The 27597-nt window shown below is 37.5% G+C and overlaps 4 protein-coding genes across 9 annotated transcripts in view; 3 read left to right on the top strand and 1 right to left on the bottom strand.

Moving 5' to 3' along the window:
- Positions 1 to 2226, top strand: part of strip2 (striatin interacting protein 2) — a 32922-nt gene extending 30696 nt beyond the window's left edge. For 3 of the 4 annotated variants that reach the window (XM_052119046.1, XM_052119044.1, XM_052119045.1), the window contains 3 exons: positions 59 to 163; positions 228 to 432; positions 754 to 2226. In XM_052119046.1, the coding sequence (XP_051975006.1) occupies positions 59 to 163; positions 228 to 432; positions 754 to 1004 (561 nt within the window). In that variant the 3' untranslated portion in view covers positions 1005 to 2226. Of the gene's footprint in view, positions 1 to 58; positions 164 to 227; positions 444 to 753 lie in introns of all 4 variants that reach the window. The other variant, XM_052119047.1, reaches the window with a different exon arrangement.
- Positions 2227 to 2979: 753 nt separating this feature from the next.
- On the top strand, positions 2980 to 4334 carry LOC127637635 (small lysine-rich protein 1). 2 transcript variants are annotated; one of them, XM_052118798.1, is made up of 3 exons: positions 2980 to 3269; positions 3519 to 3566; positions 3681 to 4334. In XM_052118798.1, exons 2-3 carry the CDS (start codon positions 3564 to 3566, stop codon positions 3936 to 3938), a joined length of 261 nt encoding a protein of 86 aa, XP_051974758.1. In that variant the 5' UTR covers positions 2980 to 3269; positions 3519 to 3563; the 3' UTR covers positions 3939 to 4334. The 2 variants fall into 2 exon arrangements, with proteins under 2 accessions (XP_051974758.1, XP_051974757.1); XM_052118797.1 differs by having other exon boundaries at positions 2993 to 3269; positions 3519 to 4334.
- Positions 4335 to 4489: 155 nt separating this feature from the next.
- On the bottom strand, positions 4490 to 14678 carry cd9b (CD9 molecule b). 2 transcript variants are annotated; one of them, XM_052118795.1, is made up of 8 exons: positions 14510 to 14678; positions 8460 to 8562; positions 6173 to 6270; positions 5991 to 6065; positions 5787 to 5888; positions 5289 to 5378; positions 5101 to 5184; positions 4490 to 4960 (listed from the first exon to the last, which is right to left on the bottom strand). In XM_052118795.1, exons 1-8 carry the CDS (start codon positions 14576 to 14578, stop codon positions 4895 to 4897), a joined length of 687 nt encoding a protein of 228 aa, XP_051974755.1. In that variant the 5' UTR covers positions 14579 to 14678; the 3' UTR covers positions 4490 to 4894. The 2 variants fall into 2 exon arrangements, with proteins under 2 accessions (XP_051974755.1, XP_051974756.1); XM_052118796.1 differs by lacking the exon at positions 14510 to 14678 and adding an exon at positions 11321 to 11488.
- Positions 14679 to 18493: 3815 nt separating this feature from the next.
- Positions 18494 to 27597, top strand: part of ano2b (anoctamin 2b) — a 55300-nt gene continuing 46196 nt past the window's right edge. The window contains 4 exon segments of the mRNA XM_052118549.1: positions 18494 to 18575; positions 19029 to 19183; positions 20552 to 20584; positions 20936 to 21271. Of these exon segments, the coding sequence (XP_051974509.1) occupies positions 18545 to 18575; positions 19029 to 19183; positions 20552 to 20584; positions 20936 to 21271 (555 nt within the window). The 5' untranslated portion in view covers positions 18494 to 18544.

Here is a 27597-nt window from a genome sequence, read left to right on the forward strand (position 1 = left end):
AGGTCACAGAAGAGATTTGAATGACAATTCTTGAAGGCGTGTGTATATGTGTAAACAGGAAGCTGGTGACTGTAATCAATTCTGCTGGCGTAATCTCTTCTCCTGCATCAACCTACTTCGGATCCTAAACAAAATCACCAAGTGGAAACACTCCAGAACTATGGTGAGAGAGATTTGACAGTTAATTGGAAATAAGACAAATAATACAATCATTGTTTCCTTCACAGATGCTTGTGGTGTTTAAGTCTGCTCCAATCCTCAAGAGGGCACTAAAGGTCAAACAAGCTATGATGCAACTCTACGTTCTCAAACTCCTCAAGATCCAGACTAAGTATTTGGGACGCCAGTGGAGAAAGAGCAACATGAAAACCATGTCTGCCATTTACCAGAAAGTACGACATCGGCTCAACGATGACTGGGCGTATGGGAATGGTAAAAATCAGGTTCTTTGAAACTTGTAAATAATCAAATTAGGGGTGATGTGACGTGGAACCCTTAGCAGGGTTGATCCATGAACTACCATTGTGCCATTTGTCACGATACTATACCTCTGGTAGCTTCAGGTAATGTTATAGGTGTACTTTAAGTTACTTTGTATAAAAGTATCGGATAAGAAATTAAAACGAATGAGCATCTTGATTGAGCCAGTCATTTCTATTGTGACACATGAGTCATAATATTCCCCATTATATATTCCCATTGCTTTCTATGCTCATACCTGTCATCTCTCTATATTTTATTCTCTTCTCTCAGACATTGATGCTCGGCCATGGGACTTCCAGGCAGAGGAGTGTGCGCTTCGAGAGAGCATAGAGAAATTCAACACACGCCGTTACGATAAGAATCAGAACAGCGAGTTTACACCAGTAGACAATTGCCTCCAAAGTGTTTTGGGTCAGCGTGTCGACCTGCCGGAAGACTTCCATTACAGCTACGAGATGTGGCTAGAAAGAGAGGTGTTTTCCCAGCCAATCCAGTGGGAAGGTCTGCTACAGGCCCAGTGATGCAGCTATTAACAACTATCACAGATTTAAACGGACAGTGCACCCAAAAATTAACATTCTGTCACCATTTACTCACGTTGCTCCAAACAGAATGACCTGTTTGACCTGAGGATGAGTAAATGATAACAGAATCGTCATTGTTGTCTGAACTATCCCTTTAATGATGTGCTGTTTGTGTGAGAAAGACACTTTTGGTCCTTAATGAACTGACATAATTACTGTGGGCTCATAATTAACACACAAATACTCAAAGCATCGGGCCTACCATTCCAGTTCTGTAAATGAATGCATGTAAATACAGATATATACGTGAATACGCTATATGGAATGGTGACTCTCGATTGGTAAGTATGTGTAAAGAGCATATATATGAAATCCTGTTTATGGAATGAAAGTATCTTCTCCAATATCTGAAGCACACTTTATATCTACACAAATACAGTATTCTAACGTATAAACTATCCTGAAATTGTTCATATTTATTTATATGGTCACTCATTGTGTAGAACTCTAAAAATATGTGTCAGCTTTTGTGCTTAAACATGATTTAAATATAAAGACGTTCATGAGTTTGTAAGGTACTGTTACCTTTTCCACCTGTTACCATAATTCTGAGGCAGGGTCTCTGGCAGATGAATTTACTCATCCACAGTTTAATTGATGAGTTGATGTGTTAATTATTAGATTGTTATAATTATAGTGTGTTAGTGTTCTTTTTTGTCCACATGTAGCACTGCACATCACCACACACAGAGACCCATGAGCAGCACAATACACATTCAAAGTGTCCTTGGTGACTTTACCGTTGCCCACACTAAAAATACGTCACTCAATAAACGGTGCTGGTTTTTAACACTCTCTTTGTTAATTGTGTCTTATTCTCTGTCAAGGTTATATGACAAGGTTTTGTGCAACACTACTTCAAGTTGTTCTGTTTCTCAGTGTTAAATATAGATTATTCACACAGACTGCACTTCAGTGTTCACTCGTGGGTTTGTTTGTACAGGGTTTTGTCTTGCAATGTCATTTCCTTATCTGTTTTTATATTCCTATTGTTTTGTACTAAATTAAGGTGCTGTTGATTTAAACTACCTATGATGAATCACGCCAAATACAGCACCACCACGTTTTATATGTACACTTGATTTGTTGTACCTGTACAAAATACACTGTAAGTGATTGTTGTGAATTTATGTAAAAGTCTAATAAATTATAAAGAGGTCTATCAATCCCAGTCTTGGTCTACAGTTTGGTATCATTGTCATATGAGTAAAAAGATCCATCAAAATTGGACAATGGCATACAATTGATTTCACTAGCCACAAGATGTGTCGCTTTGAGTGAATTACACTCCTACAAACGCCCTCCGGTGGTGATTTGTGTGAATTACACCACTGCCACTTGTCAACTAATGATAAAATCAGGATCAAATTAGGGAGTTGATAAAGAAAGATCTTAACGCTACTTAATCATAATGAAGTCTGATTGGATTTTTCGGGTTTTTTCAAACTAAAACCAATCCTGGAATCCTAAATTTGTTCAGCTTTCTTTGCGATGCATGTCACTTTAAGATTATACCCAACAGTAGACACTGTCCACGTGGAACCTGTTGTTTTTCTCAGCGCTGTTCAGGGTGGACCAATTACAATCAATTATGGTTATTGTATGGGGGGTTTATTTAATAAATTCATAGACAATAATGACGCATATTTAATAAATAAAAAATGTGTCAGTAACAAATTCTTGTAATTAATAGTTTTATATGATTATAGTTATAAACGTTGTGTATAAGCGTTCTGAGATTTTAATGTAGCTTAATCGGGGATTCAGCTTTCTTCCTCCATTTGCCCCCTTGGGGACAATATATTTGATTGGTTAGCTAGCAACATTTGCCGACCAATGTTTTAGAACAGCATTTTATAAAATAAACGTTAATAAAAAAAATTAAAAAAAAATGTAAACGTTACTTTTAACCGGCTTGTCATAATTCAAGGAAGGTATTGCTACGAATCTGCATATGAATGTAAATCTAAAGTACTAATACATTACCAAGTGGTTTTTCTATGTGTTTTAGGAGCTTACATTATGTGGATGTGGCACCAAAAACAAACAAAACAATCCTTGACAAACCCGAAAAGCCGGTGTGGGTGGACGAGTTCCATGCAGAAACTCCCATGGCTGAGATCACCAGGACAACCCCAAATAAACACAGCCGAAGACCCAAATAGAGAGAGAGACTCACTGAATTGGAACGGCAATCCTCTGGTAGGACAGTCTTTCTCTTACAGTTGGTTTTCAAAAATGTTCTAATCAAAGTTTAAAATCTAGCTAAACCTGATGCATACTTCAAAGGGCCAGTTTAGCATGCATGTGGAATGATCACATGTACAACCCGTGCAGACATCTTTAAAATGTTCAAGAAGGAAACTGTATTTATTTCTTGGTTTGGATGATTGAGGTGATATCACATTTGACAGCATGATTGATTCCACTAAATTACTTTTTTCCCCACAGTGTATTCAAGCATCTAACTATTGTGTAAGAGGGAGGCACTGAATAATGGTAAGAAATACTTTTTTTGCTAAAAGAGAAAAATGGGTGAAAATCCTTTATAATTTCTATTACACCAGATCTTCTATATACCAACATTTTCCCCTCATAATGTACATTTCACAGCCTCCAGGTTCTAAAAAGTCAAGGTCTAAAAGTGCCAGACCTGCCATCAAAAGCAAAAAGAAGCAATCTTCCAAGAAAAGGTCTATAAGTGCCAAATCTAAAAAGACGGAGGCGGATATTCTGAGTCCTGCTGCAATGGAGAACGTCTACTACATCTCTCATAATGCTGTGGACTGCTTGGAGTTTAGAGGCTTTGGCTGGCCTGGAGCCAACACGAAGAAAGGAAAAAAAGGGAAAAAACGAAAAAGCAAAACATGAAATGTAGATTTGTGCCAATCAAGCTTTTTTTATGTGCAGATTCACTTTGCATATATATATTTGCTTCTTAAAACTGTAGATATAACAAAACAAAAAGTCACAGTGGGATTAGACAAAACATTTTCAGTTCTTTCAACTATCAAAAGAAGCTTTAGTTTTATCATGCAAATTAATTATGGAGCTGTTTGAGTTCTCTTTGATCTCTAAGGTGCCACTAATAAATGGATGAACATTTTGTATAAAGTGTCAAAGATTCAGTTATAATGTCTGTTCTTAAAGACTTTCAAAGTCATGCAATAATCCACTTTTAGTGACCCAATGCAATCTATTGGCTTAATTTCATGGTACCATTATTGCAATGGTATTTTTGGTTCTTTGCTACACTAAAATGTTTCATTTACAGGATTTATGTTGTGAATTTTACTGGCAATAATGTTTTACAAACTAAACGAAGAGGTACATCTTGATATTTGAAAAAAATTTTATGAACAATAAAATTGGGATAAAACAGCAAAGGGCAATGTGGTGCATCATTCATTTTCATTCAGAGAGTGGTTATCAACTACTTTATTTGTAATTTCATATTGTTACTCTCTCTCTCTCCCTCTCTCTTGCTCCATACACCAATGTTGGAACATTGAGAAAATAAACAATAAAATAGGCCATTTCATAAAATGTTACCAAAACAATCAGAAGCTTGCACACACATTCAAACAGGCAAATGTGAATATTAAATCAACACCCAAAAAATTAAAATGGACTAAACAAGGCCATTAATATGTAGGTACTCAACAGCAATTAATCCTTCTGCCCAGTATATGCCCGGTCTGTAACAGATTTAGTTTGGTTGTTTAATGCTGGGCTTTGTTAGAAGATAAAAGGGGGAGTGACTCACACATACATTTCACAAAAAGATAAATACATAGCAGAAAACAGGCTGTTGTGCCAAGGACAGCTCATACAATGTCCCGGGTTCGTCGGATAGCACAGCACAGTAGCATGCTGAAGATCATCCCGAAGATCTGCCAATGAGAGAAAGAAAAAAATACAATCTTTCTCCACAACGAGCTCTGGAGCTTCAAAGCTTCACGGTTCAAAACTAACAGAATCAGTGAAAATGTACATGGGAGCAGGGCATTACACCTTTAAAACATTTACTCACCATGATCACCCCAATACCAATCCCAACTCCTCCGATGATGTGAAGCCTCGAAGTGAAGACTTCCTTAATAACAGCTGGGCAGCTCTGGGGCAAAATAAAAGCAGCAATAAAGTCAGTCTACACAGTACTGTACATGGAAAGACACTTTCTGAGGAGTCTTATTTTGTTGTTTATTGAGGTTCTGGTACCGTAGTGACAAGGATCTCAAGTCCTTCCTTTTTCGGACAGGTTTCAGGAGCTCCATCAATTACCGTTCCTGTTGGCCCACAGCACTGTAACTAAAATGACACAGAAAAGGGTTGTTCAGATAAACTTAAGCGGATTGATCATTTACCTAATGATTTTTTAAAAATGGTTTCACTGTTTTGGTTTATAAAAACCATGAACAGGAACACTTACCAGGGTTATTATAGATCTTGATTATAAAACTAAACCTTAAATGCATAACTTGGGTCTTTAGTGACCCAGGCCCTCATTCCACTCTCTTTACCTTAAACATTTTTCAGAGTTAAAATCTGAATGCAAGTAATATATCCAGTTATATTATTTGATATATGAGAAATAAACAAGACACACACACACACACACACACACACACACACACACTTTATTTTGAGTCACAAAAGTAGTATTTTCCTTTAGTTTCATTTCTGTTTAGATTTTAATGAGAAAACACTGATACTTACTCCAAACTGAATCAATACCAGGGTTTCTTTCAATGCATCCTGCTTAGTGGCTTTGTAGTTGTTGAATGTTTCCGTGTAGAACTGTTGGACATCTGACACAATCTGAGAAGGAAGAGTGAAAGAACAGAAGACACTGAGTAACAGGAGGAAAAAAAACCCCCAAAAAGACTCATTTCATAGAGCATCTGTATGAACATCACCCACCTTGTCCTGATTGGACAATCCCCAGATTCCAGCAGCCACCTCTGCTGCAAAAATGATCAGCAGGAAAATGAAGAACTGGAGACAGAAAGAAACAAATAATATTAAAAGAACATCAGCAAAAATATGGAAATGTCGCTCTACAAAGACTTTGCACGTGCAAAGCAAAATGATCTGTTAATTACCAGTCCCAACATGCATGATGACTCTCTTATTGCTCCACAGCAGCCGAGGAACCCGACCACCATCATGACGGCACCTGCCACAATAAGGATGTAAACCCCTGAAGTAGGAGAGAGAAAAAAAATAAATAATGAAAAATCATTATATAAAAACACCACACATTATATATATATATATATATATATATATTTTACTATTACCATTTACCCTTATAGCCTATCTGCTATTAGGGTATACAGCAGGTATCTCAGAAATCTGGGGCATTTAGTTCTGTTTTTCCCATATTTTGGGACATATTGGAATTCATTAAAAGGAATTTTCCAGGTACAATACAAGCGGAATTGTTTGGAGTATTTTGCATTATAGCCACAAGACGTAAACGATATGTGTTAACATGATTTTAGTGTTATATAATTGCTTTCCAATATTCAAATTTGGACTGTAGAAGAGGAGGGTATTACAGAGATCACATGGCAGGTGTTCATCCCTTACCATAGTAGGATTAGTATGCTATAAACGGTGTAAATCGAAATAATGGCATTTAGACTGATGAGAGGTGAATAAATAAACCATTATGAAAATATATGCGGTGTATATTTTTCAAGCGATCGAACCTATTGTTATAGGTTTGAGCTCTTTATACTTTAATAGTTCTGCATCTGTCACTAAAATGGTCATTTGCTTCAGGCTGCATATTCTAGAAATATTTTGATTTCTGCTTTATTCAAAAAATGAAAACTACTTAAAGTAAAAACGTTGTTGCAACCACTCAATGATAATTGAAATATGTATGCAGTATATAATATGGAATTTGTAATGTTTACATGCTGCATCCGTAGCACTAATGCTAGTTGGCATGCTATCCTTGACTATAGTGAGCACCAGTAACAAAAAAACAGGGGGAGTGCATTTTTGTGTGTATTTGAGTAGATTTCATTCTTTTTGTAAACCAGGGCAACAAATGTACAAACATACAAGTGTCTTCTGTCAAAGCAGACCACAATTATGGGTGTAATACAAAGAGGTGATGAACTACAGCCATTAATATGGAGTATGTCCAATTCAGGCCTGAACTCAGAAAATGGGAACAGTGAAAACAGAAGTATGCAAAATATGCAAAAACTGCACTTTGATGTCGCAACGTTTCTATGGATACAGTAGTTGCTTCATTAGGATGTTTGGCATTGCAGAACAGCCCTCTGTCACTCAAACCATTTTTCAGACCTCTGCATTTAGACCATTGCCGACTGAATTCATCATGTTTCTGGGATGGTAATGGGCAAGCATCCTTCGAACAATGCTTGAGAATGGAAAATAAACAAAAAGGCAAAACAAAAGAATGTGGGGAAGAAAACAATGTGGGTTCTGTTGGCAAAGAGAAGAAAAGCAGCTCTGTGATGGATGATGGGAAGGCGCAGAGAGCTGGCATCGTGTGGGCCAAACACAGCCTCATCCAAAACAACACTGCCATTATAACTCGAACAGAGCTGCCCCGAAATAAACCATGCAGACACAAACCTAACAAACTCAACACGAGAAACAAATAAACAGCAGCACTGGTCCATTCCTGTCACTACTTTACTCTCTTAGAGTGATGCGTTTTATTAAAGGGTTGGTTTTCATTTTAAACTATATTTTGCTGGGTGCCATTTTGTGGTCTTTCTCAGCTAACAACCGACGCTGGCAAGGAATTCAGTCATTCATATATATATACACAAACACACCCTACAGAAGAATAGGACGGCCTTTCATGCTTTCATGTTGGACATGTTTTAGCAATGGTCTACAAAAACATGTCTAGTGCAGTAAAGCTATTTGGTATGAAGTTAAGCATTGGTTAAATATGTCTAAAACAAAAAAATTTAAGTATTGTAAAGACACATGACTTTTAGCATTAACGTTAGAGTCAAAAGGATTAGATCATGAAATAAAAACATTTAACTGGTACAACTCTCTTGGCTTTCTGTTTTACACTTGTAAATTCACATCCATCATTTAACATTTTCATATATCAAGGTGTTATGGCACACCATTCAAATGACAAGGTTTGATCTGGAAATGGGAGTGGCCTGTTCCCATGGCTACCATCATACCAAAACACTAGCCAACAAAGACATGCAGCCAATAAGGGTAGGCATGTGATGCAGAGATTCATGTGTTGATTTCTGTCACACTGATAACAGTTTAAAAAAAAAAAAAAAAAAAAAAAAAAACTGGGCTATGCAGTACTCAGGATGGGGAACAGATTTAGACATTTTGTTTTGAGGGCGTTGGGAGGCCAGATCTTACCAGTGTAGAACACAGACGGGGAGCCTTCTCCAGTGAAAAGTCCTTTTGTTCTTTCATCAAAACGCAGCCAGATTCCAACAGCCAAAACTCCTGTACCTGCAAGCTGATAAAAGAAAATAATGTTTAGTTTGAACTGAATCAATGTTTCCATCTTATAACAGTCTTTGCCAACCTGAGCACTTACATAAAGGAAGCATAGTGGCAGGCCAAGCTTGGCATTAGGGCATAACAAACAGGAAGTGAGGATATTTTACTTTCGTTCTAAGAGAATCAAGTCCAAAAGGAATCAGAGAAAATGCATTCATGCCATCAAACAACTGTGAAACCATGCGAGCTGATCAACCTGATAGTCTTGCTAGCCCTCTACCAAATGCACCGACTCACTTCCACGGAGCAAACACTGATGATAAGAGATAAGCAAAAATACACAATGTATCTAGTCACGCTCCATTAATACCCCAAACACTGCATTGTAATCATGGTGTTCCTACATGTTTTCACAGCCTAAAGTTAATCAACAACCCACGGCTAACAGAAACCCTTTATAATTCTTTACAGCTAAAACAGATATTTCTGACATTCAGTTCTGTCTATATGAGCGGTGTTCAAATCTCTTGTAACATCAGATCTAAAATGCAGATACACACACACGCATGCGCACACACACACACACACCGCACGCACGCACGTATGTATGTTAATGTGCCAGGTGTCTTTCACTTGGAAACCACAAATGTCATACAAAACAAATTATTACTAATGAAATATAGCACGGAAATTGAAATTTTGCTAAATTGTTGCTTTCCATTATCTTTCATGTCGATGCGCCACTTCCAACGTTACAAGTCGGCAACTCTGGTATCATCTACAATTTGGAGTTTCCCATTAGTAAATATGACTTTGCTCGATCCTTTAAGTGCTTGTAACTACTTTATTTCCGACTGCTCTTTCAGTAAAGCCACGTCCACACTGATACGTTTTAGTTTTTAAATTGATATGTTTTTGCTTCTCATCCACATTGTAATGCCATTTTCCAACACCAAAACAATCTCCATTATTGCAAACGATGTGGTTAAAGACACTGAAAACAAAGGTTTCAAACATAAAATGTGTGTGGACATGGCCTAATACTTTTTAATTTAAAAACACTTAAATTTCGCTACGTTTACGCCTCTCATCCACACTGGAAAAGCATTTTCCTCCACCGAAAACTGAGCTTTTCGAAGATGCTCACCATTACCGTAAACTTAGGAAAATGACGTTAGGAAACTGAAAACGCTTTAGTTCAGATGTGGCCATAAAAACTCCATTACTTTGTGTTAGATTAGTTTCTTTAATTCCTATTCAGTGTCTTATCATAATGATTTTATGTTATACAAGCAATAAGCATGAAGTTGATTAAGGTTTTATATTCTTGGTACTCACTGTATTGCACATAGGGGTGCTAACAGCTTTAGTAAATAATTTAATTATAGCCAAGGATGTAGCCAGGAAATTATTTTTGGGTGGGCCTAAAAATGGATGGAACAAGTTTTCACCCAACTTTTATTTTTTATATTGAAGTAAAAAAATATCTCTGATATTCTGGGTGGGCCTGGGTCTAGTTAGCTACGGCACTGATTATAGGTTGTCATTTTTTTCAATTTATGTACAGTAAGAGAAGGCATTTCTTATATCAGGTCAGAAGCCACTATGCATCTACATAAATGTAACTGTTGTGAGCACGTACTTCAACGTTTCATTCTCGTACAACACTCTAGGAATTTTTGCAAAGGGTGGGTCTGTGCATTTTCTTTGAACAGTGATGAAATGAATCTACAGAAAGTTATGAAATGAATCCACAGAAACTAGCTAACCCCCCTCCCAACATTTTCTGTTGTGGAAAATGCAGTCACAAACCTGAGCTCTGAGTCACTGTGAGTCAATGTCAGGGGTGTTGTGGCTAGTCTCAAACATTTCCTTTATGTTTCCACAGAACGGGAGTTAGTTGGGATAGGTGGATTTAGCATTATGTATTTGCTCATTCACTACAATGCTAACATAGGCCTAAACACAAAGACACCTTTTAGTCAAGTCACGAAGGTCAGTTTTCAATCTCCGTTTAACCCAAAATATCAAGTGGTACAATTAGCCTATAAAAGAACCTTATTTTTGCCATTATCAGTTTGATTTGATTCAATGTGATTTCTAGTTTTACATCAGCATGTACGCATTTTCTCTGAAATGGCTTCAATCCATTCCATCTTTCAGCTCTTGTTTGCAAATGTACTGCATTCAAGCTCAAAACAGCTTTTTAATTTTTTTTTTTTTTGCATTTCCTGAACATATTTTCAGTCTTTTAAGGTTTGACAGGTCCAAACAAAGCAGTCACTACTAAAACTCTTCAACCATTGAGTTATACATTTTCTAAGTGACAACTAGGCCCTATATCACTCTATATTTGACTTACCTAGATTCTATCATTCAGGAAATACACCCTTTACCACAGCTTCTTTCCATCTAGTTTTATAAACAGGCTTAAACAGAAGTAAAAGGGAAGCCATATTTCATGGCCTAATTAAAACTTTTAGACAACATAAAGAGCTCCAAGATAAGAAAAGTACCTCAAGTAACTTTTTATTAAAGAGCAAAGTTTGACCTGAACGGTTTCTGATATGGATATATGGCGTTTGAAAACGAAACAATCCATCAGGCAAGGAAACAAACAAAGAGAATATAAAACCTCCAAACAAGTATCTTTAGCAGGCTTTACACACTTTAAGTCAAGTCACTCTTACATTTTTCTTTAGGATCTACACACCTATTCCTCAAATATTCACCTGAATTAACATGTGTTGAGGTAAGTTTGGAAAAATATTTACCCAGAAGATGAAGTTGAAGACAAAGAGCAAGTATTTGATACATTGAAGTCCACCTGAGGCCATGGCTCAACTATACAATTCAGTGCAGTATCGAGAGAAAACAAGTGATATGGAGTGCCTGAAATGTGCTTCTTTCCCACCTTTAAGACAGGGCGAGTGAACAAAAAAAATTCCAGAAGGTCACACCCTCCTATGGCCTGCCTTACCTGGCCTATTTGTGAGGAACTGGAAGGAGGAGCAAAAAGGAGGGGTGGATTTACTGTTTCAGTGGGAAGTGTGGAGGCAGGACACAGATGAGTGCTTACAAACCGCTTAGTTAAATAACTGGTCTGGTGGAAAAGCACTGACCACAATCCAAAGTCAAACCAGGAGTACATATGCACAGACTATATACATGGGATGGATAAGTACAAATTATTTTAGATATTTTTGCACTTCAGTTGCCAAACCTGCACCAACAGCATGCTGATCGGGTTTAACTTCTCTTGTTTGTGTGAGAAGTAACTCAAGCTGCACCTCAGGACCACTGGGAACTCAGAACACAGTCATTGTCCCTTTGCTTAATGTCTTTTTCTCTCTCAAGAAGGGAAGAAACAGGTTTTAGAGACAGAGGTCAGGTAGAAGGCAGCCCGTTGAGGATGGGTGTGGTTTAGAATCTCAGTCTAGACAGTCCAAAAGATCCAACAGTGTCTGAGATGCACATTAGGGATAAGGTTGCTTGGATGTAAAGTGAACACACTTGTTTCAGAGTTTCTAAGGTAAAGCAGGGGATTTGCTTCACTTGACTTGGCTTCTCTGATATTTGTAATTTATATGTGCTATCAAATTTCATTCCTAGGGCAAAAGTGAGGAGGTCATGACATAAGGAATCAAATCTTTTGACATATAAGAGGTCATTGTACTATGAAAACTTCGTCCTCGCTGCAAAAACAGCATTTGCTGAAACCGAGCTGCCAAAACGACTTGTTCTTTTCTTCCTCCACATTGTGATATCACACTGTGGTAGACGTTTACATGTAATTGCCTCCACAACAACACATTAACGCAGACTTTACATTATCACTTCCGTAGCTCGCCACTAGCAGTGAGATGGAAAGGAGAGTGCAGGTCAATGAAGAGCAGAGAGCCAATCATAACAGTGGCCATCAAGTCCCAAAAATGAGTGTTTCAGACAGATGATCAGAATGAGGGTGAAAAATCATCATGTTTTACAAATATATGACTGAATATGGTTATAAATTTTTTTTTGGTTTTATAATATTATAAATAAACCTCAAGAAACATATTGAAATAATAAAAAAGGCATATCATGACCCCTTTTAAGGAATATTCCGGGTTCAATACAATATAAGCTCAATCAACAGGATTTGTGGCATAATGTTGATTACCACACAAATTTATTTTTCATCTTACCCCTATGTTTCTTTAAAAAAATAAACTAAATCTGAGTTACAGTGAGGAATTTAAAATTGGGGCCGACCTATAAACATTAAAATACTTAATGTTTCCAAAGTATAGCCATAAGACGTTAACAATATGTGTGCTAACATGATTTTAGTGTGATAAAATCGCTAACCAAATTTTCTGTGTAAGTTCTATACAATTTTAAAACTTTGTTTCCATGACGACGTAACAATTTAAACCATGTAATCCCACAACAACAATGATTTGGAAGGCCCAATTCCCAATGCTTTCTAAATCCTTGTGGTGGCGTAGTGACTCAGTTCTGTGAGTGCCTCAATCCGGGTGGTGGAGGACGAATCTCAGTTGCCTCCATCTCTGAAACGTCAATCCGTGTATTTTATCACGTTGCTTGTTGAGCGTGATACTGCGGAGACGTAGCGCGTGTGGAGGCTTTGCGCTATTCTCTGCGGTACCCATGCACAACTCACCACCTGTCCCACCGAGAGCAAGGAGGTTACCCCATGTGCCTCTACCCTCCCTAGCAACCGGCCATTTTGGTTGCTTAGGAGACCTGGCTGGACTCACTAAGCACACCCTGGATTCACCGAAAAGTATACTTGTTTAAATCTTCTAATTTCAGGATTGGATGTAAAATACCAATGGAAACCTGCCCGTGTAATCTCCAGAAAATAATAATAAATGAAAACAAAATCATACAAACGACTGTGGTTGATGTATCCTGAACAGCGCTGGGAAAAGTAACAGTTGACACGTGACAACACCGTTAACGCACCACTTTAGAAGAGGTATGACAATAATCGACAGATTAATGACTATACTTAGAACATTTAATAAAAATAAATGCAAACTGTAGTATAAAGTTAAAATATTTTCTGTGTGGTAAAATTGTCCAAATGTTGGTCGGGACATTTCTGATTTTCTGAAAGTTGATAGGGACATCTATTCATCCCTACCTAAAATTACGCATAGGTTAATCAACCACAAACGCTGTTGATTGAACCTGTATTGAACCCGGAATGTTTCTTTAACTATTTATATCAATTATGTGATGGCTCAGTGCTGTAGTTGCTTAATATGAAAAACATAGTCACGTTCCTCTTCTCGTGACACATTGCGTATATTGTATGAATGTTCCGTTTTCTTGGGTCACGAACTTCTCAAAATATTTCATGACTCATTACTATTACGCACAAATGTGTCATATATGCTCTTTGGAAATAAATGCCACTAAGTTGCTAAATTGTTCTTGTAACGTTTAGCTTGGACCCCGCCCACTGTTGCAAGCGCCAACACAAACAGCATATTCGCCGACACATTTACATACACATACAGACACTGCTGCTCAGTAAACGATTTGCGAATCGTACTATGGCAAAGGCCTGCCTCATGAATATTAATGATCTCATACTGCCGTTACTTGGTAACCTCACAGTCCAATGTCTTCTTCTCAGCCAATCAAATGGGCCTACTGGCCGAATGTTCCGTTACGTAATATTAATATTAATAAGCCAATAATTTACCATAATAGGTTGCTTCTGAGAGTGAACCGTTATTATTTCAAAACGCCAAAAGTATCAAATAAATGTAATACGTTCGACGTTAGCCGATATCAGCCTACAACTTTATGGTTTTTTAAGCTTAAAATAATTAAAAAGAACACAATTATCAGAAATGTGTTGAAAACAATTAAAAAGCTATCATTTGTAAGGCACTAAATAAACATTAGCAAACTAAACAATCAGAAGCAAAGTGTATTAAACTCACCCAAAACACGAAATTGAAGGCGAATAACATGTATTTGATGCATTGCTCTCCACCTGACAGCGCTGCCATGATTTAAATGCAGTCTGTATATGTTTAATCCCGAAAGAGCTGTGTGTGTGTGTGTGTGTGTGTACTTGTTGCTCGTCTGTGTCTACTGCTGCTGCCCTGAGGGGCTGTGACTGTTTATATCGGTAAACTCCCACCTCTTGTGAGAGAATGAAGCTCTGGAGTTTCTTTCTTTCTTTCTTTCTTTCTTTCTTTCTTTCTTTCTTTCTTTCTTTCTTTCTTTCTTTCTTTCTTTCTTTCTTTCTTTCTTTCCTCGTTAATCATTTCATGTCGGTAGCCTATGCTTTAGTGGCACTGAAATGATCAACAACTGTACTGTACTTTTATATACGCTCAATTAAGACAGATAACACATGCTTGATCATGCCAGTCTGTCCTGTCATGACCTCAGTCTTTCCCTCTGTGCTTGTTCTTAGTCTGTGGAGCTCACAGGATTATGGCCCATGGCCAAGAAGAGTTGGTGGTCTTGTGATCAGAGTATTAACATGGCACTTTACACCTTTCTGTGACATGTCTCTGTATATATATTTTTTCATTTTAAGTTGGTAATCAATCATAATCCTATAGATATTTGACAGCACAACACAACAGTGCAATAACGAATTCTTCTAATGTTGATGCGCCATGTATCACTTGAATATTTCATATCTTCTTTGCAATCTATTGCAGTGTGCAGATGTGAAACTCTCTCATAATACATCATTGTTTGGAGGAGAGGGGGGGTGGAATAATTATTACATTCACCATTAATGTTCAGGGACTTTTTTTTTAAGTGAAAAGCATTAAAGGAATATTACAATTCAAGTATGTGCGATACAAGTTAAACTCAATCTACAGCATTTGTGGCTTGTTAATTACCACAAAAATACATTTTGACATCCCTTTCTTTTAAAAAAAAAAGAAGCTCAAATCAGGGTTACAGTGAGGCACTTACAATGCAAGTGAAGTGAACGGGACCAATTTGCAAACATTAAATTACTGACTGTTAACAATATGCATGTTAGCATGATTTCAATGTGATAAAATAGTTCACTAACCTTTTCTGTGTAAACTTATATCCAATTTTACAACTTTGTTGCCATGACAATGTAACGGTTTAGCTCAAATTTAACACAGAAGAGCTAATGCAAGTGCTTCACATTTTTTGCCTTTAAATGCTCCAAACATTGTCCCATTCACTTCTATTGTAAGTGCCTCACTGAAACCTCAAAGTTTGCTCTTTATATATAAGGAGGGATGAGTCTAAATTATTTTTTGTGGATAATCAACATTATACTACAAATGCTGTCGACTGAGCTTAACTTGCATTGAACCTGGCATTCTTTTGTGATTTTATGATTCATGCATCAGAGGTTTAAAATAAATGTTTACACTTTGTCAAAACCTCACACTGACAAGTGTCTCGTGAAAGAACAGCAGACACTCTATCCTCTCCCAGAAATGATTGCATAATTACAGGATGTTGTCCACATCTCACAGTCAAACATCAGCTATTTCAGGCCCAAACAGTAGAACATCTCATCATTATTGCTGTTTCTTCCTCTATAACGGTGTATAATGTCTAGGTACTAAATCTTCAAAACTTGCGGATGGCTTAAATCATATTTATTAATACATCACATACCACATGTGGCATTTTTGGCCAACACTAATGCAGATAATTGCCATGCACAGCTACCTTATGCAATGTATTACTCACTGCAAAACTTGCAGTTCTGTTTATAACATCTTTGTGAAGCTGTCTCTGTTTAATTATAGAAGTTCTTTCTTTTGATTGATTTTTCCCAAAGCTGGTGATGCCTGTTTTGGAGAGGCGAGTACAGTGACAATGACAGTTTCGTTTGGAGCAGCACTGTTTGGTGCAGAAGAATGGTGCCTATTGTCACGGTCGGAGCAGCACACTCCTTCAACCCCCAGTGTTTTGACATTCATCCATTTCTGTCCGTGATGTACTGCACCCTCTGCAACCAGAACACAATGCCTGTCAATCAAACTTCCAGGGACACATACGAATATTTGAGTTACATTTATGGAATGAAGTGAAAATGAATGTCTGTACACTTTAAAAGGCTCTTGTCATGTCGATATAATGGCAAAGGGTGAACTGAGACAGATGGCTCTGAATTGAGTCACAACTCAGGAATGATTTTACAGTGCATATTTCTCACCTCAGCATCCCAGATGCTCATTCTATTCAATAGCCTCTGCACACAAATAGAGCCAAATCATTTAGGTATGAAATTCCACACAATTAGTTCCTTGCGGACACAAGACTTGGAGTAAACAACCAATACCTTTGTAAACACAATACATCATTTTTTCATTTTTTTCATGTTTGGTACATTTGTGCAATCTGGAATATGTGCACATATTTTATCAATGTAATGAAATCCTTTCGACATCTATGTCACATAATGAAACGTGCTCTTGTGAGTTGTACAAGAGACATATTGCATAAGTTTTAGTCATACACTGGCGTTACAAAAGACATACTAATCACACAGTGACCATGACTTCTCACACTCATAAAAACAAAGTGCTAGAAGTATGAGAAAGGTCCTAAAACTGTCCCTTGAGAGAGAAAGAGAGAGAGAGAGAGAGAGAGAGAGAGAGAGAGAGAGAGAGAGAGAGAGAGAGAGAGAGAGAGAGAGAGAGAGAGAGAGAGAGAGAGAGAGGGGCATTATGACAAATAAAGGTCGATTTGAGGCCGCATGTGAAAATATTTAATGGATCTCTGTCTTCAACACAACACTGTTCCTCCTTGCACAAAAGCCGTTTTGAAAACTGGGTCTTTTGTGTACAGGACATTGCACTGGAGGGTGGTGCTGGGTCAAAGTGGTTCGTTAGCGCCCTCTTGTGGTCGTCAGACCCCCCCAATAATAAGGGGAGATTTTTAAGGATGGTTAAGGTTGGTTGTTTGGCCACATGAGGGCCCACAATGCTAAAACTCAAATGAATTTATCAAAGCAAGTCCAAATGGTGTTTTTATTTAATACCACAAGAGGGCGCCAATGACTTATATGGTAGCTATTTCAGTACTGTCCACAAATAAACAAAGTTAAAGCATCCATGTTGGTTTAAACATGGGTCAATAAGAAACACTCAGCTATTGGTTGCACTCCATTTTTATTATTAAGACATAGCCTTGACTCGCATGCATTATGAATAAGAGCCCTTCATCAGTGTTTTGGAAGCCCCAAGGATCATTACTTCATTCAGGTTGTGTATTATGCACAACACTGCGTATTTTATATAATGAATTAATACAAATGCATGCATATATAAATCCACCCCAACTGTAACCTCCAAAATCATATGTCTACAGAGGGCGTGAAATGAAGGAGAGCATCAAGGCTGATTTAACGGGCATGCTTTGAGGAGTTAAACGTGACATCCTCCCCATTTTTGTTTCCCAGAAGAAATCAAGCAAATCGAGAGCAGCTGTGTGGGTGGGCTCGTGAGGGATATAAGTGTTGTTTCTGAATGGAGGAAATTCCTGTCTTCACTGATCAGAATATGCAGGCTTCCTATATAGGCTACTGTATAGTGTAGAACCATCTGCAGCTTGGAAATGTATAAAAGCATGGTAATTGTGCATTCAAACGTATGTTTCACTTGGCTTCCGAGGTTCTGTATATGAAACGGCATTATATTAAAGGCTGGTGGGCCTATAATGTGCAACATGATTGCAATGAATAAGACAGCATTCTACTTTATCAATACATGGCAACAGCAGCAATACATAATTACACAATGCAGAATCCTCTCTCCTGGTGCACCGGGGTGGTCATAGTGGGCTTTATTCATCCGTGACAGAAGGTCCTGGAAATTAGTCAAAGTTTGGCACAATCATAAGCCCTCTCTCAACCAGTCATGGTATTAAATTAAGCCTGGCCAAAGCCTGGAGGGGATTTTACGCCTTCACCAGAAATCTTCCCACACCTGATTGCGCTTCAGCTCGCTGGCGACATGGCCGTGTGTCGATCCCCTTCGTATGCCGGTAAGTCATCACAACCCCTTGTCCACAGATAATTGGCAACACACCGTCCGACAGTGTTTTAAAAACTCCAAACATGAGTTATGGATCGCACCCGAAGGCACCACGCGTTGACGGAACGGATATCATGCTGTTGACAACACAACATTGAACTATAATTAGCTTTCCAGATTGTATATGTATAAAAATGGAGAGCAAATGGATGAACTAGACGTCTAGAGATGTTATTGATTATTCAGTTATTCATATGCCTATTGCGTAATGTAGTCTACCCAGGTTGTGATCAATGGGTTACATTTGTAAGATTTTCAACTTTTGATGACTTTTTTGGGGATGTAATTGCACCATTAATACTATATGTAGTATAATGTATTCTCAAAGTTAGATAAACGTAAATATCAAATGGAGGTATATTAATTTCTAGCCCATTAAAAGTTGACTGTTTCCTATCAACAGAGACGCGTAACTGTGTGGTGAATGGAGTCATCAGCACCGCCTTGAGCGAGTCCTCCTCTATTTACAGTGATTTTAAGGAACTACCTGCAATTGACAGTGACTCCATCAGCTGCACTCATGATCCATTTAACATAATCGAAGAGTCTTTGGATCATGTAAGTAGCCTGTTGAACCTGGCCATGCATACAGCAATTCATATGCCTATTCAATCTTCATGTGTTGTGTGATTGTAGATACGGCTCTGACAAATATAACGGGTTTAAAAGCCTATAATAATACCTACAATGCTATATGTTGAATATTCACTTAAAGTAAGAAGAGAACATATACCACTAAGGATAGGCCTACTTTATAGGGTGTATCAAAAGTACAAAGAAACGTAGCTTTAAGTAAATGAAGCAAATTTTCTGTGATTGAGATTTGTTTTCCAATGACAGATGTGCCCCCTTACCGTTTAATAAATAAATAAATACAAATCTAATTCCCATTACTGTAATGAGGTGCGACAAAATAGCTATTTAAATGGAAGGTAATATTTTTAGGATTATACATCTGCTTTTTTATTTTAGTTTAAGATTTATGCATTTTAATTGAATAAAGTTCCATCAAGTAAACTTAAACAAAGTAGAATAAAAAAAATTAACATTTAATGTTTTATCAATTTAATTTAGTTCAGAATTACACAATTACATTTGAATTGAAACTGAAATGCATAAATTATTATATTTTTTTTTTTTTAAAGAAAAAAAGGGTGCATTTTTAAATGTGGCAGTGTCTTGTATTTCAATTTTGCTAATTTAAAAACATTGTATGGCAGTATTTATTTTAGTGTGAAACTGTAGCCTATGTCAATAATGAGAAAGCAGTTATCTTTATTATACCATTTGACGCATTTAGGGACGCAGACGCATTTATGGTTTTGAAAATTTGTCATGGAAATAATGTCATAAATCTTAATGCTCCAATAATAATAAAAAAAGGTTAATATTTTTTTTGTCAAATATAATTTCATGTTTTTATTTTATTTTATTTCAGGGATTCATATATGGCTCAAAATTACATATAAAAATCAAAAAAGACAAACGCTGTTTAGTAGATAAAGGTCCATAGTGTAGTCCCAAAAACGGATGTGTATTTGTTATGGCTCTTGAACCTGTTAGCAAATCCATCTTTACGCACGCATGCACGCCTCTCCGGCGTGTTAATGATGCGCACTGGCGCTTGGAGACGTGCAGGTATCCCTCCAGGGACAATTAGAAAGAGACGAATGAGAAGTTTCTGTGGAGATGCGTTCTGTTGTGCGTGAACCAAAGCTTTGCGCTTCCCAACCAACGGTGCCAAAATCAGACAGACGGATGGATTTCATGCTTTGCGAGATCGATGGATAAACATTGTGAAAGATGGATGCTGGTGTCTACGTAGGCTGGCACGAGAAACGGGCATGTCACCAGTAAAACAGACACTTTGCTGGAAACGCAGAGGAACTGTTGATGCTTCATCGAGTGTTTGTGTTTTTCCTTCAGTGTGACAACATGCTTCAAACAAGTGACAACAAGGTACATGTAAGTATGCATTTGATTTTTCAAGAACTACTACCAACAACTGTTGCTACTACTACTGCTAGTTGTAATACACAGACAGGTTAGTATTAGTTTTACTGCTAGTAAATGATAAAAAAAAAGGATAACCCAGAAGTAACAGGCATCAATGCAGTGTCTATTAGTTCCACACTTTCAATCTAAATGTAAGTGTATTGAGAGCAGCCAAATTAAGAAGCAATAGTCTGACCTACATCTGTCCTCACCATACACCCCCCCAGCACTGTTCTCCTGAGTTGAATTTGATATGCCCACACACTGCTGATGAATTGAGCCTGGGCACATTGTATTCTCCTCTCACCTGCACAGGTGGCCAATAACCTCATGGACATGGACCAGGACCCTCGCAAACGGCTGTGTTTCGCTGATGGCCGAAGAAAAGTGGACTATGTGCTGGTCTACCACTACCGAAAACGTTCCTCTGTCAGGGGGTCCCCTAGTCAACATAGACTGTCCATCATCTCCAATGGTAGTTATCCTTTAGGAGTGGAGGACAAAGACCTAGAGGGAGGGAAGGATGAACCCGCGGAGGTGGTGGTGAACATTGGACCAACAGACCCAGCCGATGGGGAGAAGATCATGATCCGAGAGGAGTTTGAGAGCAAATTAAAAGATGCAGGGCTGGAAATTGAGAGTGATAAAGAGGTGAGCGGAAGCTGAGCAGATCTTTTTTGCGCTTTTAGTGGAACATTTCTGTTGAGCTTCTTTAAATGGTGTGTTATGATGCACATGGACTTGGCTTTTGACACATGCATCCAATTGGGATGGTTGATCCTTGTATGGTCCACATCTGTTTCAGATTGCACACAAAGCTGACACTTTAGATCAGATGATTGGAGCCCTGTTAAAAACAATATCAATCATGACCTTAAAGAGTGATTGTTGTTACCCTTAACCAAGGAGTCTTAGGAAAGAAGGATTGTGATAGTGGTTTTGTAATGATTATTTAATTTCTCAGTGCAGTTCAAAAGGTTGATTTCTTATTTATATCTATGTGTCACTATCAAAGTTGACGATACGTGTATATTTGGGTCTCCTCTTCTGTCTGATCCAGGACTCTTTTCATGTTCTACTATGCAGCGTTGTTTTGGAAAGACTTACCATTTCACAGGACATCAGACCAACTTGGGAATTATCCAAGTATTATTGTTTTCTTATGTAAGCCATTACTCTTAAAGATGGCCCATTATGAAGTAATTTGTGTGTATTTGTCTAGTATTATTAATGGTCCCAAATGAACTCTTCATCTGTTGCTAGTGATCTTGTTTTTATCTTCCATCTTGGGAACCAGGTGAACTCTCTAAGTTCTTAAAGCTAACTGGCATTCACTCCTGCCTTATCAAAAACGTTCTTTATGCAACTGGGTTTTCTTCAGGACCGTGATTTTACATTGAACATCAAGTGAGGACCCAAACACAATACCAAAATGGTTTATTGTGCAAAAGTACCAAAAATGTCCTCAAAATCAAACATGAAATGTATTTCTCAACAGGATGCAACATTTTTAACATTGGCTGTTTTGTAAATGCACAACAGCAGAAGTGTGATTTACCAGCCTAACACATGGAGCCAATACTGGGCAGAATGTTGTATCTATATTAGCCATGTTACCAAGTGACAGATACATTTATGAAAAAATACAGCGTTTTGAATTGATGTACAGCCTTTGACAGAGGGACATGTTTTTTCCCTTGCTTTTAAAGGTTGATGTGCATATTTGTTTTGCTAGCCTAAATATGCAAAATTATATGGTTGCACTTTTAATTGTATTTGGCATCGTTTAGCGTTAGAACAGACCTGCGACTTATTTTTGGTCTCATGACAACTCGTTGCAATATGAAAATGTATGAATGTTATCCATATAGCACAAGATTTTAGCTAGCCTCATTCCAACATTTTATCTTAAGAAAGCATCTGAACAAATTTGGTTAGTCATTCTATATTTATTTATGTTGTACAAAAAACTGATGCATGTCAATAACCTGCAATACAATTCCCTCTTCTCGTTCCAAACCCTGATGTTTACTTTCTTCCATGGTACACAAAGTTATTTTTCTATTTAAATGTATTGTTGGGTTAAGTGTTTTGGTAAGGGGTCAGACGGCCTATGTTGGTGTGTTGTTTTGCACTGAGTATCTGTAGGGTGACTAGGATCTAAGACTTGAGTTGTGAAGCCAAGTAAGATTATCAGGCTGGTAATAGTAGTGATTGTCTACTCTCTCACGATGAGCTGAGAATCAGCCTTTGACAGCACACAGAGTTAACTGTACCCTAGCTTGGACAGGAGAAAACCTCTGCTCTAAATATAACGGTTTACTAGTTGTCTATTTGAGATTGTCTATCATTTAATTTTACAGCAACCCCTTTTTTAAGACTGACATTTTTTCATGTCATTAAGTTTAATGATTGGAATTATTACAGTTCGATAGATGTACTCTGCAGCATCCTTTCCCTGTGGGAAACCTAGTAAGGTGGCAAAATGTACATGTAGTGACAAGTTTTGTAAAACTTGCTTTTTCTATAATCAACATCATTAAATAAAAGCAGTTCAAATCATCTTCTGTCTTGTCTGATCGCCAAAGCTGATATTTTTTAAATCTCATAACTCATAAGCCTAAATAAACTGCTGAGCTAATCATTAGTGTCATTACATAATCTTTTGCCCCAGGCTGAACTTTTGAGGTGTGCTCTGTGACTGCTACAAATACCTGTGATCAGGCTCTCTGAATTATTCAGCTGTTAAGTGAAGTTTGATTGCAGACAGACTGAATTGGGACACAGAGTCAAGTCACACCTTCAAAGCTTTTCTCACCTGGCAGTCTTCACAATCTTATCTCAGTACATGGTTACAGTTTACGGTCACCCTGACGGATACACCGTCTTGGATAACTTCGGTCGTGTTCAGCATTTGTGGAAAAGGCTTGGCCTCATGTTGGTGTCTGATGTTATGCCTGAGCTGCTAAGTGGACTGACTTTATAGGGAGTGAATTTTTGTTTTGAATATATTGAATGCTCAAGGGGATGCTCTATGCAGCTGGCATCATGTTCCAGTGGCAGTGCTTGCAATGTTTGTTTGTCTGAACGGATCCAGTCTGATGGATCACATATTGCTTTTTAGTGAGATAATAAAAATAATAACAAAACCGTTGGGAATATAAGTCCTACGGTTTATGGTGATTTAGCTTCAATGACATGTTTTTTTTCTATTTTCTTTCTTTGTATCTTTTAAGTCATTCAGAATACATGGAAAAATCAAAAATGTGTAAGTGGTCTAACCATCTGGAGATAGTAAAAAAAAAAGTCTAATTAAAAGTAGACATTTTTGGGGCGGCTGTGTCTCAGGTGGTAGAGCGGGTTGTCCACTAATCGGAGGGTTGGTGGTTCTATTCCCAGCCCACATGACTCCACATGCTGAAGTGTACTTGTGCAAAACACTGAACCCTAAGTTGCCCCAATGGCAGGCTAGCGGCATGCATGGCAGCTCTGCCGTCATTGGTGTGTGAATGTGTGTGTGAATGGGTGAATGAGATGCTTTGAATACTGCTGAGGTTAAAAAAGCGCTATATAAGTGCAGACCATTTATTTTTAAAGGAACCATTAAAAAAAATAGATAAATTATTAATATTTGAAAAACTTTCTCCACCAAATCAACAAGTCATGCTGCGTAACCAACAAACCATTTAGACCCTCACCCGGTGTACAAAGTAAAAATAAATCAGATATTTTGACATTTTTATGAAATGTCATGTTTTGTTCAGGTCAAATGGAGTAATCTTAAGAAAACTTCTTCATATATGTGACTAAAAATTTCTGGATATTTGCCAAAAATATTTACAAAACTAATATTTTGTAAAAAAAAAAAAAAAGATTGTGTACACTAGCATGTATTCAAGAAGCAAGTAATGTATTATAATACCTTAATCGATGGTTACACCACTTGACATTTTTTTAAATCATTAAAAAAAAATTTGTTCGAAAAAGCTTTTCAAAAATATATTAAACCAACACGGACGGATAGTACATTTTTTCCAACTTGATTTCTTAATTTTATGACATCGGACAACCATATTTGTCAGCAAAACTACTAGTTTAAGTACATTTACATTTACATTTATGCATTTGGCAGACGCTTTTATCCAAAGCAACTTACAGTGCAATTATTACAGGGACAATCCCCCCGGAACAACCTGAAGTTAAGTGCCTTGATCAAGGACACAATGGTGGTGGCCGTGGGGTTTGAACCAGCGACCTTCTGATTAACAGCCCTGTGCTTTAGCCACTACGCCACCACCACTCCAAACTAGTGTCTAGTTCTCCTATACATTTTAACAGTATGTTTCCTGGGAATTGAATCCACAACTTTGGCATTGTAAGGGCTATGCTTTACTAGGGAAGAAACACCTTTTTTGCCAAAAAAGGTCAGAAAATGTGTGCATTGTTTGTAAAGACAGTTTGTGGAAAGGAGTGATTAAAAAGTCAGTATGTTATGAGCATCTCTGCTGTCAGTAACAACATCTGAATCATCATCACTTTTCAGGGTGTGAGCCTGAATCCTGATCTTAATCTTGGGATCGCTGCCACACCGAGAGCTCTTTTTCTCAGCTCTTTGCTTCACTTAATTATGCCAAATGTCAAATACAGGGTTCACCCTGCCATGAGGAGCCGTTTCCGTTCAGGGGTCTCAAATGCCCCTCAAATGTCAGTCGCAGTCGATTTCCATAGCAATGGCTCCCACTCAGACTGTGCTCAAATCGACCTAATTGCCTTACCCTGCTGAGATAAAGTACTAATTGGAATATCTTAGCCTAATTAACCTTTTTAGATCCACAAGTTATTTTTATCTCTCCTTTGTGAGTGTGAGTGTGTGTGTGTGTGTATGTGTGTGTGGAGGGAGCAGAGCAAAAAGCACCCAGAATGTTGGAACACAGGAGATGTCCTCCGGTTTCCATCATCTCTATATGTCTCATCACTCTCATCTCATCTCTGTCTCTTTTTTTTTTTAGTTTCATCCCCCTTTCTTTACACTGCTTCTCTAGATGGCCTTGCTGACCACTGTCAGACAGATACAGTTACTGTCATCCCTCTATGGGCTGGACAGAGCTTCAGTGTTCAGTTTCATGACTACAACTTGCAAAACGAGATCATTTTCATACCCCCCCAAGTTTATGTAATATATATAGTCCCTCTTTAGGGACTCTCTGATGAGCTTAATGACAATCTGCCACTCTTTTGACATCGATGCTGTCTTAATAGTCTTGTTTTTTTATGGGCGGTGTTTATAAACCAAAACAAACATTTACACTACAGTAATGCACTCATAATGGAAGCCTAGCATTGTGTATAAAGGTTTCAGATATACAAGTATAACCCTATCACACACATTAAATGCATTAGCATGAGACTGGCGTGATAGAATCTAGAACTAGAATAGTCCCACCTCAAAAGGACGATTTAAACCAGTGATTCTCAACTGGTGGGTCACACAATAGGTTGCAGTTTGTACTGACAGTGCTATATCGTCATATAATTGTGTATAGTTAGGACGGCAGAATAAATGGGCTTATCATGTATAGAAAGCGAGGAGAAAACAATTGCCATATTACTTTTTTGGTTGGTGTCAAAGGTTGTGCGTCCAATCAAACGGCATTATTTTGGCATAAATGTAATCAGTTGGTAATTCTTAGAGCTAAGATGCAGTTTTCCACTCAATAAACCTGTATACAGATAGGTCTAAGATGGACAGTCGTGTGTCTGCAGCAATAGTGTTTGGACAACAACACCCAAGCATCCGTATTCTAGGACAAAGCTAAATTTTTACAGCCGAGGCCCATGCATCGCTCTTAGCTCAAGAACAGATAGAGAGTGCACGACAAAGGAACTTTTCAATCGGCACAGCCTTTTTTCCTTTTGAATTTAGACATGATCAAACTGTATACCCAAGGTATTATTCAAAAAAATATTTACTGGATGTGTTCAAAAAGGCTGGGATGTGGGTTTGACAAAATTTCAAACTGAAAGTTTGTTCGACTTTTTGGCTTAAACTACTTTGGTCTTGCCATGACAATAGCTATTGATGCTGATATGGCATTAAATGTATTATAAATAAATAAATAAATATCTGTCAATTGGTAGAAGCTAGCCAAATTAGGCAGGTGTCAGAATAGACATCTTGTTACATTTTTATTTACTTTTTTATGATAAACTATTGTGGTTCTCTTTGTGGGTCGCCCTTGATATAAAATATAAAATTTGGATCCTGAAACTGAGCCAGCTTCACTGAAAATCTAACTTCTTGCTTGGATTCCAATTTTAGTGTATTGCTGTTATTGTTTTCCCCATTAGTTTTGGGGTGTTTCTTCAACTTTGGGCACTTTCATGCCCCAGGGTTTGATTTTATTTTTTGTTATTTTTTTTTTTGTTATATGAAAGTCTAATAACAACTGATTTGGAAACATTTGACCATGCCTTCATTTATTTTAGGTACTTTTTGCAATGACTTATTTATAGATATTTGCTTTTTTAGCCTTTTCCCAAACATTACATGTTTAAAACTATGATAATGTAAACTGAGTGAAATATACATAAACCATTTAAATATCTATTGTGTGAAAATGTCTATCTATTGTCCCAGAATTGTTCTGTCATTTCCACCTCAAATTTGTTTTTCTCCTTATAAAGTTTTTCCAAAAGTAAGTGTACTTGTTAACCAAGTCAACAAAAGTGTTGGAGAAAAGCATTCTTTAGATGAAATATGAGACAAGTGATATTCGAAGAAAACAACAAATATTCAAGGTAAATATGACTTACGAGCTGAGTATGTATATTGGTCGTCATTTCCAATCAAGCTTAATTTTGCCAAATGAGGCAAGTAGTTTAAAAATATTATTTAATTGTGTGTTTTTAGGGTAGATCAAATGTAATCTATTAAATAGCCTTAGAAAGACAAAGGAATCAGCTATTTTATTTAAAAT

This window comes from Xyrauchen texanus, chromosome 45 (genome assembly GCF_025860055.1).
Source record: "Xyrauchen texanus isolate HMW12.3.18 chromosome 45, RBS_HiC_50CHRs, whole genome shotgun sequence".
Taxonomy (NCBI): Eukaryota; Metazoa; Chordata; class Actinopteri; order Cypriniformes; family Catostomidae; genus Xyrauchen; species Xyrauchen texanus.